The 16,180-nt window shown below is 47.1% G+C and overlaps 1 protein-coding gene across 3 annotated transcripts; it reads left to right on the top strand.

Moving 5' to 3' along the window:
• The first annotated feature begins 7,408 nt into the window (after positions 1–7,408).
• LOC133154397 (uncharacterized) lies at positions 7,409–15,803 on the top strand. Of its 3 annotated transcripts, XR_009714467.1 has the most exons (3): positions 7,409–9,073; positions 12,429–15,074; positions 15,231–15,803. XR_009714467.1 is itself a non-coding variant. In XM_061279083.1 (2 exons), the coding sequence occupies exon 2, from the start codon at positions 12,482–12,484 to the stop codon at positions 14,975–14,977; it is 2,496 nt and encodes an 831-aa protein (XP_061135067.1). In that variant the 5' UTR covers positions 7,409–9,073; positions 12,429–12,481; the 3' UTR covers positions 14,978–15,803. The 3 variants fall into 3 exon arrangements, 2 of the variants coding, with proteins under 2 accessions (XP_061135067.1, XP_061135068.1); XM_061279083.1 differs by having other exon boundaries at positions 12,429–15,803; XM_061279084.1 differs by lacking the exon at positions 7,409–9,073 and having other exon boundaries at positions 12,591–12,749; positions 12,821–15,803.
• The last annotated feature ends 377 nt before the right edge of the window (positions 15,804–16,180 follow it).

Below are 16,180 nucleotides of genomic sequence, written 5' to 3'. Positions count from 1 at the left end.
CTGCACCTGTGGAAGAAAAATCTCAGGTTACACCTATTGAGCTTGTTTATGGTAGCCATGTTTCACCTTCCCAATTGGTAGCTAGTACCTTACCATCTGAAGCTGCAAGCCCGCTGAAAGATTTGCCTCCGCTACCATCACTCATTTTGGAATCACATCACATCGTGGGTAGTTTCACATCCAGTGGCTTGACCCATCAAGAATCTGTGACATCATCCACTGTCAATGTTCAGCAAGCCCAAAAAACACAAAAATCAAGTATACCAATATCAGAATCTTTATCTAATGAACCAGGCAGCACCACACCTTTCAAAGTCACTCTCAATAAAGACACCACAGTGGAACCCTCACCTAAATTGTCGGAAGATTTGTCAGAAACTATGCCACAAGAACCCAACACAAAATCCCCAAAACTAAGTACTGGAAGTGACCAATCGCAGGAAGAAATAAGCCTACCCAGATCAATTTACATTGGCATTAATGTTTCAGACACATTGCCTGTTGATCAACTAATGGATCCAAGTGAACCAAGACAGTATGTCAGACTACCCCATATATTTGTCTCTGCTGCAAGTTCACCAGAAGATGAGTCGACTGAAGATGTATCCAAAGAAGTCAAGGCTGAAGAAGGTATCACTGAAACTGTGACAACCCCCACAGAGTGTGGGAAAGATTCTGAACCTGATATGTCTTTGGACGATAGAGCTACAGATGCCATGAGCATAGAGACCACACCGTGTTTACCCAAGAGGTTACTGCTGATAAATGAATCGAATGCAGAAGACCAGGGAAAGAAACATTCCCTCCCAGAAGCCTTTGTTTCAGAAGAAGATCTCAAAGCAGACACCCATGTTGTTTCTGAACCACCCGTTGAGAAACCACTTGCACAGCTTGAAAAAGATGAGCCACCTAATGACCGGACAGCATCAACCCTCGAACCAGAAGAAAGTACAGAACCTCCTTGTGATGACAAGAGAACAACTTCAGAAATTGTATCACCCGACATCGAATTTCACGATAAACTGATCGAACCACCGTTGGATATAAAACCCTCTGAAGACGTCCAACATCTTGACAGCAATACAGAAAAGGATGCTTCTTTTCCTACTTCTCAAGACAGTTCTGTCAAAGAACCTTCCAAAGAAGATAGTCCAGTAGCCGAGCTTGGTCAACTGCCCAACGAACAACAAGGAAAGAGTTTATTGTCCATGTTGGGCACCTCTAATGCAAGTCCAGAGCCGTCTGCTTCCCAATCTGGAATGTCAATACTTGAAAGTATCCTCCCTAGTTCGGTACCTTCTTCAACTTCAGAAGAACGACAAGGAAAAGGTTTACTCTCAATGTTTGGTGGATCAAATGTCCCATCTTCTTCTGAAACCAATGAACAGTCATCTTTAACTTCACAAGAACCACAAGGCAAAGGTTTACTCTCTATGTTTGGTGGGTCAAATGCCCCAGCATCCACTGAAACTAAAGGACCCTTACCTCAGTCAACCACACATGAGTCACAAGGAAAAGGACTACTCTCAATGTTTGGTGGGTCAAATATCCCATCTTCTTCTGAAACCAATGGACAGTCATCTTTAATCTCACAAGAACCACAAGGAAAAGGTTTACTCTCTATGTTTGGTGGGTCAAATGCCCCAGCATCCACCGAAACTAAAGGACCCTTACCTCAGTCAACCACACATGAGTCAGAAGGAAAAGGACTACTCTCAATGTTTGGTGGGTCAAATGCCCCAGCATCCACCGAAACTAAAGGACCCTTACCTCAGTCAACCACACATGAGTCACAAGGAAAAGGACTACTCTCAATGTTTGGAGGGTCAAATATCCCATCTTCTTCTGAAACCAATGGACAGTCATCTTTAATCTCACAAGAACCACAAGGAAAAGGTTTACTCTCTATGTTTGGTGGGTCAAATGCCCCAGCATCCACCGAAACTAAAGGACCCTTACCTCAGTCAACCACACATGAGTCAGAAGGAAAAGGACTACTCTCAATGTTTGGTGGGTCAAATGCCCCAGCATCCACCGAAACTAAAGGACCCTTACCTCAGTCAACCATACATGAGTCACAAGGAAAAGGACTACTCTCAATGTTTGGTGGGTCAAATGCCCCAGCATCCACCGAAACTAAAGGACCCTTACCTCAGTCAACCACACATGAGTCACAAGGAAAAGGACTACTCTCAATGTTTGGTGGGTCAAATGTCCCAGCATTCCCTGGAACCAAAGGACCGTCTGCTTCTTCAACGTCACAAGAAACACGAGGAAAAAGTTTACTCTCAATGTTTGGTGGGTCAAACAGCCCAGCATCCCCAGGAACCAAAGGACCATCAACTTCAAACTCACATGAATCACAAGGAAAAGCTTTGTTCTCAATATTTGGTAGCACAAGTAGTAATCTATCAAGTGGACCAAGAGGTCCTATTGCTGGAAGTGTGCCACCAAGAGGTCCTCCACCTAAAGAACCTCCAGGAAAAACCTTGTTTTCCATGTTCGGGGGACCTGCACCCCAGCAGGGGCCAAGTCCAAGAGGTCCTCCTCCAGCTACTACTGGTTCTGCTTTATTTGGCAATTTGCTCCAAGGTACCTCCAACAAAGAAAGCCCAGGTACAGGCCTGTTCTCCAAGCTTGGGAGCCCCAGTGGATTGACTCAGAGTGGACCAAGAATGCCTGCAGCAGGACAAACAGAACCAACAGAACTCAAATCTTCAGAGCCCCCTGGAAAAGGACTGTTCTCTATGTTTGGTGTACAAAACCAGCAGAATCAGGCACCTGAATCAGACAGCGGTTTCAAAGCACCTTCTGTGTCCTCTCTCGGAGGAACTGCTGATAGAAACAAAACCAAAACTGAGATTGGGATGTTTGCAATATCTTTCACAGAGGAATCCAAAAAAGAGTCACAATTAATTGTTCTTGGGAAGGGGTGTCATACTACAGGTGAAGATGAAACAAAAGAAGCTCTCCTAACAGAGCCTAGCCAAAGTGAAGACATAAAACCCCAAGAAACGAAAGAGGCTCTTGAGACGCAACCTAGCCCAACTGAAGACACAAGTCATTCTGAGAACTTGATTAATGTTGACCCTAAGTCCCAGCCTTCACACCCAGAGGTTATTTTGACTGAAAAGGAATATGAAGATATACAAGACGACACCAAGAAAACATTTGACAATACTGGTACAGGAACAGAAGAAGACATAACTGATGGAATCCCACCGTGTGCTGAAAATGACTCTGATGTAGGGTTAGATGCACAAAAGTTAATTTGTGTACTAGAGAGTGACACTATAGACATAAAAGAAGTTGTGGTTTTAGACAACCAATTGAGTGGAGATGACAACCAGCAAGTAGGTGAATCAGAAATGAGAGCAGAAACCACCAGAAGCTCTTTAGTCTTAAACATGAAAGACGCTGTCAAAAGCGAATCTGAAACGACTTGCGGTGATAATGCCGGAGCTGACATGATTGTGGTGGAGCATTTGCAACCTGTTATTGAAGCCATACCAATTCCTGAGCCACAAAAACAACAGAAACCTGGAGAAGGAATCCCAGATATTCTCAGTACATATGAAGACCCACACACTCAGCAATCGGATCTGAAAGAACAAGCAGTAGATGGAGAAAAAACAGCCGGTGATTCATCTGGCGTTTCTACCGATACGGGTCTTACAGTGATGGAGGAAGCAATTGCAGTTAAAGCAGAGGAGCCCCCGACAGAATCATTGTCTTCACTCACACCCTCAGAAATGCCAGTGTGTGCGAAGGAGCCAGGTAAGGCAGAGCCTTCACTAAAACTGCCATTTGGACCAGACCCACCTTTTGATGGTTCTGTTTCAGTGGTCTTGGCAACCGCTGAGGACACAGTTCCTGGAATAAACCCACCAAAAATCATGCCTTTAGACACAGAGCACATTAAGGGTCCTGATTTACCTCCACAACAGCCCACACCGAGACCTCTCTCAGGTAGGCCATCTGTTTCACAAGCACAAAGAATGGGAGGACCCCCACAGACGGAGGGATCGAAAATGCCTCGGCCCACACCACCAGGACCTCAGAAGTCCTCTGAGCCGACTCCGTTTTCTGGATTCATGTCTATGTTCTCCAACAATTCAAGTGCTCAAAGTAAACAGGCAACTGTTGGTGCTTTCTTCTCAAGCTCACCTGGTTCTCTCTTTGGGTCAGCTACTTCTCGACAACAGGAAAAAACACAGCACCAATCACAAAAAAGCTCATTTTTTGGCATTTCAAGTAGCATTGCCCCCGAATCCCTTACAGGAGACATTCTCAGTATGTTCAAGGGTCCCGAAGCAACCAAATCTGAGGGACCTCAACCTTCATCTGAAAAGACTAAAGAATTTGTGAAGACAACAGAGGACTCCATCCTTGAAAAGGGTTCAGTCGAGGAAGCGGAACATGCGTATAAGGAAGACGCCAAGGAAAGTCTTAACGTTGAACAAGATGGGGAAGTTTCAGAAAAAATGTTAGAGCAAGAAGATCACGCTCAGGTGTCTGACAAAACAATGTCACTTCCTCCCCCGGAAGCCCAAGAGACTGCACCAGAGACCAAAACCACTTTTGAAACACCAAACCTTCCTGCACCTAAATTTGGCTTTTTATCTGTCGCTACTGAAGGAACATCATCAATCGGATCCTTCTTCTTGTCCTCTACACCGCCAACTGTAGATTCAAAACCATCTCAGCCCCCACAGACAGAGGGGGGTCTCTTTTCTGGTTTTAAAAGTCTCTCGGTAGGCATTTTCCAGGATGAGAAGCACTCAACAAAGGAAGAATCATCATCACTTTTTGGCGGGAAACTTGGTTCGATGTTCGGAACTTCCGATTCTCCCAAGTCTGCTGTCGTCACTGCCCAACTGCAGCCCCAAAGTCCAACACCTGCCGAGGAAGTGGACAAACTCTCCCAAGGCTCAGAAGACACAAAGAGCGACACGCCGAGTGGGACTTCCAAAACTGAGAGCTGCGACAGCCTTGCTGAGTCACCGCAGACGGGACTTGCTTCCGAGTCAGTGTCCCTTGCTGAATGTTTGGATGAAGATCAGGTACGAGTGATTCCGTGTGAGGAAGATGTCAGCGTGGCTACGTCACAGAACGCCGAGCCCTCGAAGAGCCTTCTGACGCAAGAAACTGCCCCAAGGCTAGTGCTTGTCATCATACTATTGCTAGCTTTCCCTTTCCTTTCTCATCCTTGTTCACTGACTTCATCCTTTGGTTAGTTATGTCCATGTGATTTTACGTCACCCTCACAATCATGAGCTAACTATACCTAGCATGGTACTTAATCTAGCAAGCAGACATTTTTGGTGTTTTTTTCTTGTCGTTTGGAAACTTTGAACTTGTTCAAAATTCCCTTGCGACAACAAAATTATAGGCTCCCCAACGTCTGGCGACCGTTCAAAGCCCTTGAACAAAAACTAACCCATAAATCAACCGACATTGAAACATTTTAACAGTTAAACACAAAAACGTTTGACCAAATTGTGTCACCTGAGCAAGCCGGCATAAAGCGAGCAGACTTTTTAGCGGACACAGCATAAAGTTTATGCCAACATCATGTAAAAAAAAAAAAGAAAAGAAAAATGTGGTCATTAAAAATCATCCAAGAGCAGCGACTTTAACAGACCAGCTACACATACAAACGCAGCAAATAGTAACAGACACAGGAATAGGGCCTTCCATAAAGACCCATCAGAGGCAATCTCTCCAAATGCCACAAAAGAGCCAATATCGCGTTGTACACGCAGGACAATTTATGAACTAACAAAGCTTTGTGTTTTGTAAACACAATTTTCAGGCTAACAAGTATGTCTGGCGACAGGGCTGGCTAGTCAAAGCCGTTGCAAATGAAAAGTGCAGATGAGAACGTCTGCCAGGGAACGACTCTGCAGCGCGTGTCCCGCTACAGCAGCGAGCACCTACGTAACAGCGTTACAGCTTTCTTGACAGTGACGAAGAGGCAGAGAATCTTTTTATTTGGGAGGTGTGTGTAATTCGCCCTCCTTGAACGATGCTCGCAATCGCAGCCAATTTCTTATATGAATCAATGTGGGCGGGATGGATTGACGACTGCGTGGCGGTGCGGACGGCGATAAAAGGAGGGGAGGGAGAGGCTGTTTGGAGCGAGGCCAAGACCAAGTAAATCACCGCCACTTACTTCGTTAGCCGTCGGCATCACGGAGCCGCCTCCCAGACGTCTGCCGCGTTTCACCTCTAATGCTTCGCTCCCAACGTTCAAATATTGGGAACAAGTCTGCCTCGAGCACGTGTTGACCATTCAACCTCGGACACCAGTGGAACTTAACAACCTGAAATTTAGTAGCCGGGTAAAACAGCTCAAGAAGCTACGCCCAAAATTCAAGTCAAAAACACTTTTGGTTCCAACTGCCAATAGAAGTTGCCCATCCTTCAAGCCTACTTCCCTGTATTTGGTCCTCCCTGAGATTTCTATTTGTCATAAATACCAATATATAGTATTTTATTGAACATGGCAGTAGGCAACATGATGCTCACTCTCCAACTGTTTGACTCACAGCAGTCGCTTGGACTCGTCGGGCAACCTCAGTCCCAGCAGCTCCCAGGTCAGCTCCGAAGCCGAGTCGGGCCAACCCCCGGAGGGACACCTCCACCCACCTCTCCAGGACGAGGCAGACACAGAGGAATTGAGGCACGCGGCCACCCTGCCATCCAAAGCCATCTGGGACAGCCCTGAGAACGAGACCAGGATTCACATCAGGTATGTCGGCTGCACTAGCGCTAGCAAACGAAGGTTTACGATACTATACGGCCGTTATTATGTTCCTACTGTTACTCCACAATGAAAGCAAATGGATGGTACAATATCATCGTGAGATTGCTTAGAATGATACAATCTGCGATATCGGCCAAGAAAATAATCGAGGACGCATCATCCTCCGTCTCCGATTTGATCGTGGCGTGTCGTTGCTGTGCTCAGAGCGGTACCGGTGCGGTACCATTGTGATATTTTGATGACAATGGATGGACTGGAAGAAAATCGATTTTCATACATCACGGTATCGATATTTGAAAAAACGCCGCCGTGGATCATAACCGATTTTCTTCCATCATATTGACGACAGACTATCAAATATCCAGATTTTGATTGTATTGTTACCTCTGGCGGTACGCTATTGACACGCCAATACAAAGTGTGGTTGCTGATTTTCTTCCAATATATCGACCGTCGCATCCGTCCCGATATCGTCAAAGTCGTACAATTTGGATACGGCCGAGTATGTCGCTGACCAAGTTTTGTTTTTCTCCTGGTCAGCGTGGAATCGGACCAGCCTCCTCTGTGTTCTCCTTCCAAGATCCGCTGGCTCAAAGCATACTACAAAGTCAGGGCCAAGCTCCTCCTGGTAGGACACCTCACGCCGGCCTTTGTCTCCCCCACCTCCCCTTTCATCCCGACTTTGCTGCGGCTCTCCTGGCGCTCCCCGTTTGCTCACGTTTGCCCTCAGCTTTGAATGCCCATTGCGAGTCCGCGGATCATCTCACGCCGCCAGTGTGAGAACGGTTGCGGGCTTCAATGTTTTGCTCAGAGTCAGTGGTTGGTTGCCAACGTTGTCGGTTGCCGTGTTGCACATTGTCCGTGACTTGAACGTGGGCGCTTACGCTGAAATTGCGGGGCTCGATCGTGGCTTTCAAGCTGTTGCCGCTCAGTCGCGCTGCAAAGGTGGGCAGACTCGATTGTCGTGCTCTCCCCGCATGTGATTTTCTTGTTGCGTTTCATCATTTGTTGTGATATTAACATCCCGACTTGGTTTATTTTCCCCCCAGGAGGATCAAAAATACTTTATTTTTTTTCCTTCTGTCTCTGTGGTCAGTATCAGCATGGCAACCATGTGACATTTCTGCTGCCTTGCTGCGGTCTATTTCTTTACGATCCGCGCGGGCTGCATTGAAACTTTTACTCTCTCTTTTAGGCGTGTGTTGGTGTGTCACTTTTCATGAAAGGACTTTACTTCTGTCAAGATGGCAGTTCAATAACCATAGAGGGTATAAAGTTCATGAAAGTATCTCCTATTTCTTACTTCTGCCAAGGAATGTTTTATTTTGCGTGTCAATGATTAGGATGACACAAAAATGACTCGACTCATTTCTGGAATAACTTGGAGAGTGGAGGGGGGAGGCATGGTGGGATTCAAGGCAGAAGCCATTACATTTTGGTGGGGAGCCAAGACTCCCCCCCCCGTCCCCCTTCACTTTTTCCTCCGCTCTTGGCAGATGTCCGCAACGCACGGCTGAGTGCTCTTGGTTTTTATTTTTTTTTACTGGATGGATGGACGGACGGATTAATTGTCTTCATCACGCACAGACATGCGGGCTACGTGGATTATTCATCATCATTGATTCATCCATCAATCTTCCGAACCGCTCCTCCTTATGAAGGTCACGGGCGGTCTTAGGGCGGTAGGCGTGGCACACCCAGAAACCCTGCCCAAGGCGGCAGATTTTGTGTATTATTTCAAGACATCCTCAGGATAGCGGAGGTGTCGAGGAGGAGCAGATGCGTGAAAAGCATATGTGAAAATCAAAAGGATACATGTGTTGATATGACCAAAAAAAGTGCAAAAACGTGAGGAGGAGGAGGTGGGTGAGAGAGAAAGAGAGCGGGAGAGAGAGAGGCAGAAGGGGAGAGAGCCTCAGGTTGGGAAGCAGGGGGAGGGAAGAAGAAGAGGTGAGGCTGCGGAGGAGGAAGTTGGGAGCAGGGAGGAAAGAAGGGACCAGAGGGAGAAAGTGAGAAAATGGGAAAGAGTGAGGCAAAGAGATAGAGGTGGATGCAGCAGAGGAAAGTGGGAGGGAAGGAAAGTGAGAGGGAGGGAGAAATGAAGTGAGGAAGGAGGGAGAGAGCCGGGAGAGTAGTGCGACCACTGAGCGGCTCCGTCAGTGATAAGAAGGAAGACGATGAAGAGGATCCTGATTGGACATAGCAACAGCTTGAAATGGACTTGATTGACAGCCCAGCAAAACCATGCCGACTTTGGAGGATTTTGCCCGGCGACTCTGGCTGGTGCCGTTGGTCGTGCGCCTGGTAAGTGCATGGCGACCATTCATTCTTCATGGCGAGGAGACATTTGAGGAATGAGCACAAGGTGGACATCCCTTCGCGACCAGACCCAGTGTACCTCCACCCTCCCTCAAGTGACAAGCGCTTTCTATTTTTAACCAATCGTGGCGCACTTTCACCCTCCTGCAAATCTGTCACTTAGCAGCCAAGTGAGACGCGGCTCGCATCGGATGGGCCGGCGGTTCGATTCCCAGCAGTCAGTTCGTCAGGCGAGAAAATCATGATAGTAATAAGAATAAGAAGAAGAGGATTTTTCTTTGGGGGTGGAATGAATTGTTGTCTTATTTTAGCGTTAAAGAGAAGTCGGCAAAAATTGGGGAGAATTTGACCGGTTTTTGCCAATTTGAAAATCACTCATAAATCAGGGCTTTGTTCTTAGAGTCCAACTGTCATCTAAAGATCCTGTAAGCTTAATTTTTGTTGTTGCTAATTCCTGGATCTGAAAAGGTTGCCATCAGATATGAGACGAGCGAGAAGTTACTGGACTGCTTGGAAGTACTACCCACAAGCAGGGTCCTCTAACTACATTTTGACACGCCCCTCCAAAACCTCCTACTGTTGCCTAAAGTTCCATAGGTTCCTGGATCTTTCCCCCCCCACATCCCAGAATTGTCTTTTTGGGGCCCTGATGAACTATCCCGAAACTACACTTAGATAATATTTGCATTGATCCCAAGATGCACAAAATCCCTACTTCCTGATAAAATTCCTGGAACTGTCACTTTTTGATACTTTTAGTTTCTGCACATAATTTTAGCCCTGATAAATAAAAACCTTGTCCATAAATGTAGACAATGGTTCTCAAACAGATTGGTCCCCCAAGAGTTCAGAATTCTTAAAAATATTCCTGTCCAGACCCTGCCCCAAAGGTTCAAGGAGCTCTTGAAAGTACTACAAACAACAAGATCTTCTAATAAATTATCCTGGAACTAAAACAGACACATTGGACCTCCCCAATTTCCATATTGGGATTAAAGTTCCTGATCATCTTGGTGCTTGGAACTTTATTCTTGTCTGTTCCAATCGCTGAACAAACCCAGAAGGTGGACCTCTCAAAAGCAGGGTCCACTGCGTACTACTTTCTTGTAGAAGTAGTAGCACACGGTTGTCGAGCAGTTTTGCCTATATGTAACATGTAGTTCTCCTACTAGTGTGCTCAAGTGTGTGTTGAGAGGAAGCTAAAGCTTTTAGCACCAGCAAGCTAACAGCTTGGCATTCACTTGAGGCACAGCGAGGGAAGAGAAACCTGATTGGATTACACTTTCCAGAATGCGGACACGCCATGACGGTGTGTAAGCGTGCGTGTGTGCGTGCCTGTGTGTGTGTTTGTGCGTTAGTGTGTGTGTGTGTGATGGCAATGCTAAATCAATTAGCTTGCACGGGACAACCAGGCTAATGAAGGTTGGCAGACATGACTCAGTCCCATAAGTGTGCGTGTGTGTCCGTTTTTTTCTATCTTTGTGCATCACAAAGTTGTTGCAATCCAATCACACCACGGTTCATCCTAAAGTTGATGGTTGCACCTCTTGATCTGCAACTTTCCATCATTTTCCCTTTTTTATATTTGATCAATGGGGTCACTCTACACTGTTGTATGTTTATTGTATAGAGGAGCTTCACCACTCATCGTTTGCCTTTCTTGTGGAACTGTCATAGAATTTGACAATAAAAAGTTCCATCCTGTTATGTCAAGCTTGCCTTGTGTGCCCGCCCATGTTTTTTTTTTTTGCTTCTATGAAGCGATGACACTGTCGTTTTGTCTCCAACGAAGGTGAGCAGAGGATGTTTTTGTCTGATTTGTTTCGTAGACTCTGCTTTCTTTATTGCTTCCGATAGAAAAAGTCTGATTGATGGTGGCGGTCTCAAAGCACCGCCATTGATCTTCTCCGCGTGAAACGGTCACAAGAGCGCGGCCGTCGTTTAGCGACGATCGATAAGGTCTTCGGAAGTAAGAAATCTCGGGACGAGGCAGATTAGGGTGGCACTTACCATTCGTGTTCCTCCCCCCTCCAGCAACAATATGTGTACAATAAGAAACAGAAAAGTGACGAGCGGCACGTGCACCCAAATGTCAAAACGTGGCCGTTTGTTTTGGTCGTGGTTTGTCACTGAAACCGCTAAATTCAACTTGAATCCACAACTCGATCTCTGCATGCAAATTGATGCAAAAACGATTCCAACTGATCTGAACACTGTACCGTCTTGATAACAAGTTTAAACTGTTGCACTGTAATGTAGAATTTGCATATTTAATTGTTAAGCCTAGAATGATCCCACCTCCACTATTTTGTAGTTCCTTCCTTTTGGTGTTTATTCACACGGTTTGTGTTGGGTGTAAAACCACTGTCAACCGCTAGATGGTGGCACACTATTTTGATTGACTGTACATTTTGAAAAAGAAGTCTGAAAACAGGAAGTGTATTTCAAGTCAGCCGGAGTTATCCGTCAGTTGGGCGTCCCTCAGGGCATGTTTCTTAATTGTTTCTCTGTAAACCCTTGTGGTGCCATCACAGGCTCTTTCTCAATTCCATTTTGGTGTTACAATCGCAAAAACAGACGCTTGGCGCAGCACAAAAAAAAAAAAAAAACAGTCCTAACATTGCGAAGCTTCACTGGTTGAATCAATTCCATGGAGAAGCAAACTAAGGTGAAGCGGCCGAATGTGTCACCGTGCCCAAGTTACAAGGCGTTCCCAAAGAGACCAAACGCCTTCGGTGGCAGTCAAAATGCTTTGACACGAAAAGCGCTCCCCACCCTTTTGGTGTTGGAGGAAATTAGCGTGATGTTATCCTAAAAAGGATGCTTTTGTTTCTTATCAGGCTGTAAGCTTTCGCTTCTTCCTTGAAGGGGGGCATTTGGCGTGTGATCAACAGCAACTGGTGTGATTTACATTTGCCCTTTCCTTTGACTGCAAAGGACTTCCAGGATGCTGACGTCCAATCAGTGAATAGAAATAAGAGCGTCGTGCGAGGGCCGTAAGTCAACAGTAGCGTAAAAAGACGTGGAATATCCCCAACATTACCTCCTTCGGGTGACATTGCGACATTCAGAACCTTTCAGCATTTGTAATGAAATGAAGTACAATCCATTTATGGTACATGCTTGACGTTTAGATGAAGGTGAGCGGCCAGTTTACAATTTCTCCTTGGTCTTGCCAGGAATAATCTAGAAAATCTTGAGCTTCATCGGATCCACCATTCCTCAAATGTCTCAATCCTTCTTGTTGGTTTTGGTGAAAAAAAACTTGACTGAAGATCATATGAATATGAGAATTTTCCCGTATGCTGACTTGTCCGACTCACAAACATACTTCCTGCAGGTATAAATAACAGAAAATGGCAGCCGCCTTTTGACGGGAACAGCGTAAGGAACATGTTCTCCAGGAATCGCTCCGGTGGGGCACATGGAGCCCCTAAGGGGGGCACCAAGACCAAGAAGCGGGCCCCCAACCCCAAGGTAGCCCTGACCATTCGGGGGAAAATCCACCGGCTGCTGCAAGGGTCCGTGGACCACCACGTGCCCGATCCCCAGCATTATTATGAGGAGGAAGTGAAACAGGAAAAATGTGCAAAGCGTCACGAGCTCTGTCCAAAAACAGCATCCAAGGATGAAGCCTGCTCATCGGTCGTCATGTCAAACGGTAAAGGACACGCAGGTCCGCCGGGTCCACTGACTCTGGAAGGGTGTTTACGTATACCCTGCACTCCGCAGCGCAAAAGTGGAAAGTCCCCCGCCAATCGGAAGCGGATCTCCTTTGAGGGTTTGCTCCCGTTGTCCCCGGAGATGCCGCCCACCACCGTTCCACTCTCTGGTTCTGCCCGGCAGGACCGCAACGGGCTCTCGATTACTTCCCCCCGTGCTCGACCCAAGAGACCTTACTCTGCCGGTGACACTTTGGATTACGACTTCACTCCACCCTTCCCAGGACCACCGGAGCCAGAGGAGGAGGAAGGGCGTCTGGGCGAGGCGGATTCCAGTGCCATCATTGATCACATTCTCAAAGAGCTGCGGGGCATCAACAAGATCCAGGAGGAGATCTCTGACCTCAGGGATTACCTCACCTCAGTGAAGGGCTCCGTGGAGGAAGTGTCGTCCTGCGTGGATGCGGTATTGCTGGAAATTGAGGGCATTCGCTCCAGTGGGAACCGCAAGCCAGGCCTTGGCGCACAAGCCAGTACCTGGTCAGGGAAGGTGCGCACGGATGGGCCCTCCGCTCGCAGGAGGCCGGCTAGCGCACACGGAAGTTTAGAAAGCGCAGCGACAAGGTACAACCGATTCCCCGATGTTCGCAAAGGGGAATTGCGACAACCGAGGGCAAAGAACTACTCGGTATCTCCGATGGCAGAATCAACCAGTCCTCTGGACCCCGAGGACCTTGAGGATACTTCGGACCTCAGCTCGGACATCCCAGAAGGCGCGCGAGCCGGGAAGCTGAGCTTTGGCCAAGACTGCCTGAGCACAACTTCCTTGTCTTCTCCAAGTTCCAAGTCCGAATCAGATGTGGAGAGAACTGCTGAGCAGGCAAAGGATCACTGGGCGACCGCCACACTTCCGCACGAAGCTGCCGCTGAGCGTCTTTGGGACAGGGAACCTTCCTACCTGCGAGATTATAAATCAGAGGCTCCATATGACGGAGCGGTTGTTTGGGATCACTATGTCGCCAGAATTTCTTCAGATCATGGCTTGGGTGGATCGAGGCAACATTACTCCCAGTCGCCTGTGAGGACATCCTCTCGTCGGGAGGACTGGCAAACGCGGAGGTCTAAATCCCAGCCAGGATTTCAGACAAGCCTCAGAAATTACAATGCAGAATATTCCTACCCTAAAAGTTCTGCTTACCATTCTTTTGACGGACATTATGGATATGCCAACGGGTTCGACTCTGTCCAATCAATCAGTCAGGTCGGTAGTTATGATGGAACTTATTTTCCGTATGAAGACTCAACAGCAGGGACATGGACGTCACAAGTCAAACCCTTTGTACCAGAAACTGACGAGACACTCCTTCAACTCGGTCAAAAAGATCCCCAAAGGGGCTATAACGTCAGGCGTATAAGTCGAGCCGTGTCCGACTTTAGTTCTGCTTTGCGTGAAGCGCTTTGCAAACTTGAGGTCCCCCCAGACCAAGAAGATGTAACAGACTTTAACGCATCCACGCTTTCTGACATGCCTCCAAAATCTTTTAGTTGGGACCTCGTGAGCCAAACCATTCCCTTTGAAGAAGCCCAAGAAGAAGGTTTTTTCTCCACCAGCCAGCATTACCCGAGTTTGGAACTTGTTGCCTATCCTGCGTCAATGTCCAACAATGTACCAATGTACCATGCAGATGTTCCTGAGGAATGGCCACTGGACCGGAATGTCAGGAGCCAGTTATCTCAAGGCACCACCACGGAATCTTTGTCAATTGCAGAAGCAGAAGAACAAGGAGAAAATGTGGAAGTCAAGTCAGCCGTCCAAGCTGAGGAGCAGAACCTGGAAATAAACCAGATGGATGAACGCACGCTAAAATGTGTCAGGAGTTTCCAGCAGATCCTACGAGAGAAGCGGGAGATGAGGCGCACCCTGGCCAGTGTGTCCACCTCTTCTCGGGAGGGCTTTGAAGCAGGTAGTCCTGAACCCAAAAATATTCTATCTTCATCGCATGCCTCCACCAAAACAGAGTTCCAAATGTTTTCAGGAGGGAAAGGACCATTTTTCATACGTTGGCGTCGGCCACCTGTCGCCCAAAGTCAAATGCGACCGACCTCAGCTCAAAACTTCTCAAGTTCTGTACTTTTTAAGTTTCAAAGCACCTTTGGGGCTAATATCATTATGACGTCGTCTGTCTTGTCATCTGCGCTAAAGCCAAGATTTTCGTCGTCCCCGTGAGCGTCATCCATCCATCCATCCATCCATCCATCCATCCAACCATCCGTCAGTTGCCAGCACTGCACTCCATCGCTGGCGGCCATTTGCTGAATTAGAAGTGAATATCTCCTTGGAGAAGAGGGAGAGATCTTTTTGTTTTTGTTTTTTAATAGCCGCATGGTCACATTAGAACACTGATGAGCTCAGTCGGCTGCTCGCACCGAAGCCTAAGCATGAGTTGACGCTCGGCTATATGTCTTGTGCTGTCTTGCAGGTGGAAGTCGTGATGGAGATCAGGTTTCTGACTGTGTGGTTATTCTGCCTCCCGACATTACTAACATTACATCCCCCCCAAGACCTTGTTCGTGTGTAACTTGATGGAATGTTTCTTTGGTTGCATTGAAAATGTTGCGTCATATTGCCACAGTGATGACAAAATAACATTGGCCTTCGTGTGTTTTGTAGGACCTGAGCATGTGGTGTGAAGGCCCTCTTGAAATTGTTTTGATTTTCTTCTGCATCGTTCATCCCTCCCTCCAACCCTCCGTCCCTCCCTCCGCCATCTGAATTCATCCAAATGAAATTTGTTTTGTTTACACCCCTGGAATTTTGAGACGATTCCGTCATTGAAACCAGTTTCATTACATTTTAGTAGGGACAAAAAATTTTACTTGTTACTAACTATCGGGGTGATGCTAATACTAGCACGTCATACCGAAGGTCCACCACACTGCCTCGATCCCGACTGGCTTCCCTCCATGTGCATGCTCCTTGTGGTGTCCGTCGAGCCCTGAAAGCGATCCCTGCATCCCATCTGCTTTGGAATCTTTGACGTTTGATGTTTGTGTTTCAGAGCCAAGACGGCGACCTGGGCGGGCGGCCGTGGACCGGGCCGAGGTCAGTGAATGTCTCGTAGAATCAGGCCGACAACATCCAGCACGAAAGCTGTTTGGATTTCCATCTGTGTGTTTGTGTGTATTGGCGTAGGGAAAACGCACCGTTTGGCATTGACAGCATGCCGGACCTCCCAAAGCGAAGGCCCGTTGCTCTCGTCAGTGAAGTGGTGAGTTCCAATCATGAACTTTTTTTTCTGAATGGCCTTAAAAACGCCATTAGCTTCCAACGTAAATATGTGCAGATTCATAAATAATGACAAAATGACCAAGGCCGCATTTCCCGTAATTCTGTTGCGAGTGGAAATTTATAATCGTATCATAACAATCC

The sequence above is a fragment of the Syngnathus typhle genome, linkage group LG5 (assembly GCF_033458585.1).
Source record: "Syngnathus typhle isolate RoL2023-S1 ecotype Sweden linkage group LG5, RoL_Styp_1.0, whole genome shotgun sequence".
Taxonomy (NCBI): domain Eukaryota; kingdom Metazoa; phylum Chordata; class Actinopteri; order Syngnathiformes; family Syngnathidae; genus Syngnathus; species Syngnathus typhle.
This window is presented reverse-complemented; position numbering and strand designations above follow the sequence as displayed.

Coding starts and splice junctions, on each gene's coding strand:
- LOC133154397 (XM_061279083.1), top strand. CDS start 12,482: ATGTTCTCCAGGAATCGCTCCGGTGGGGCACATGGAGCCCCTAAGGGG.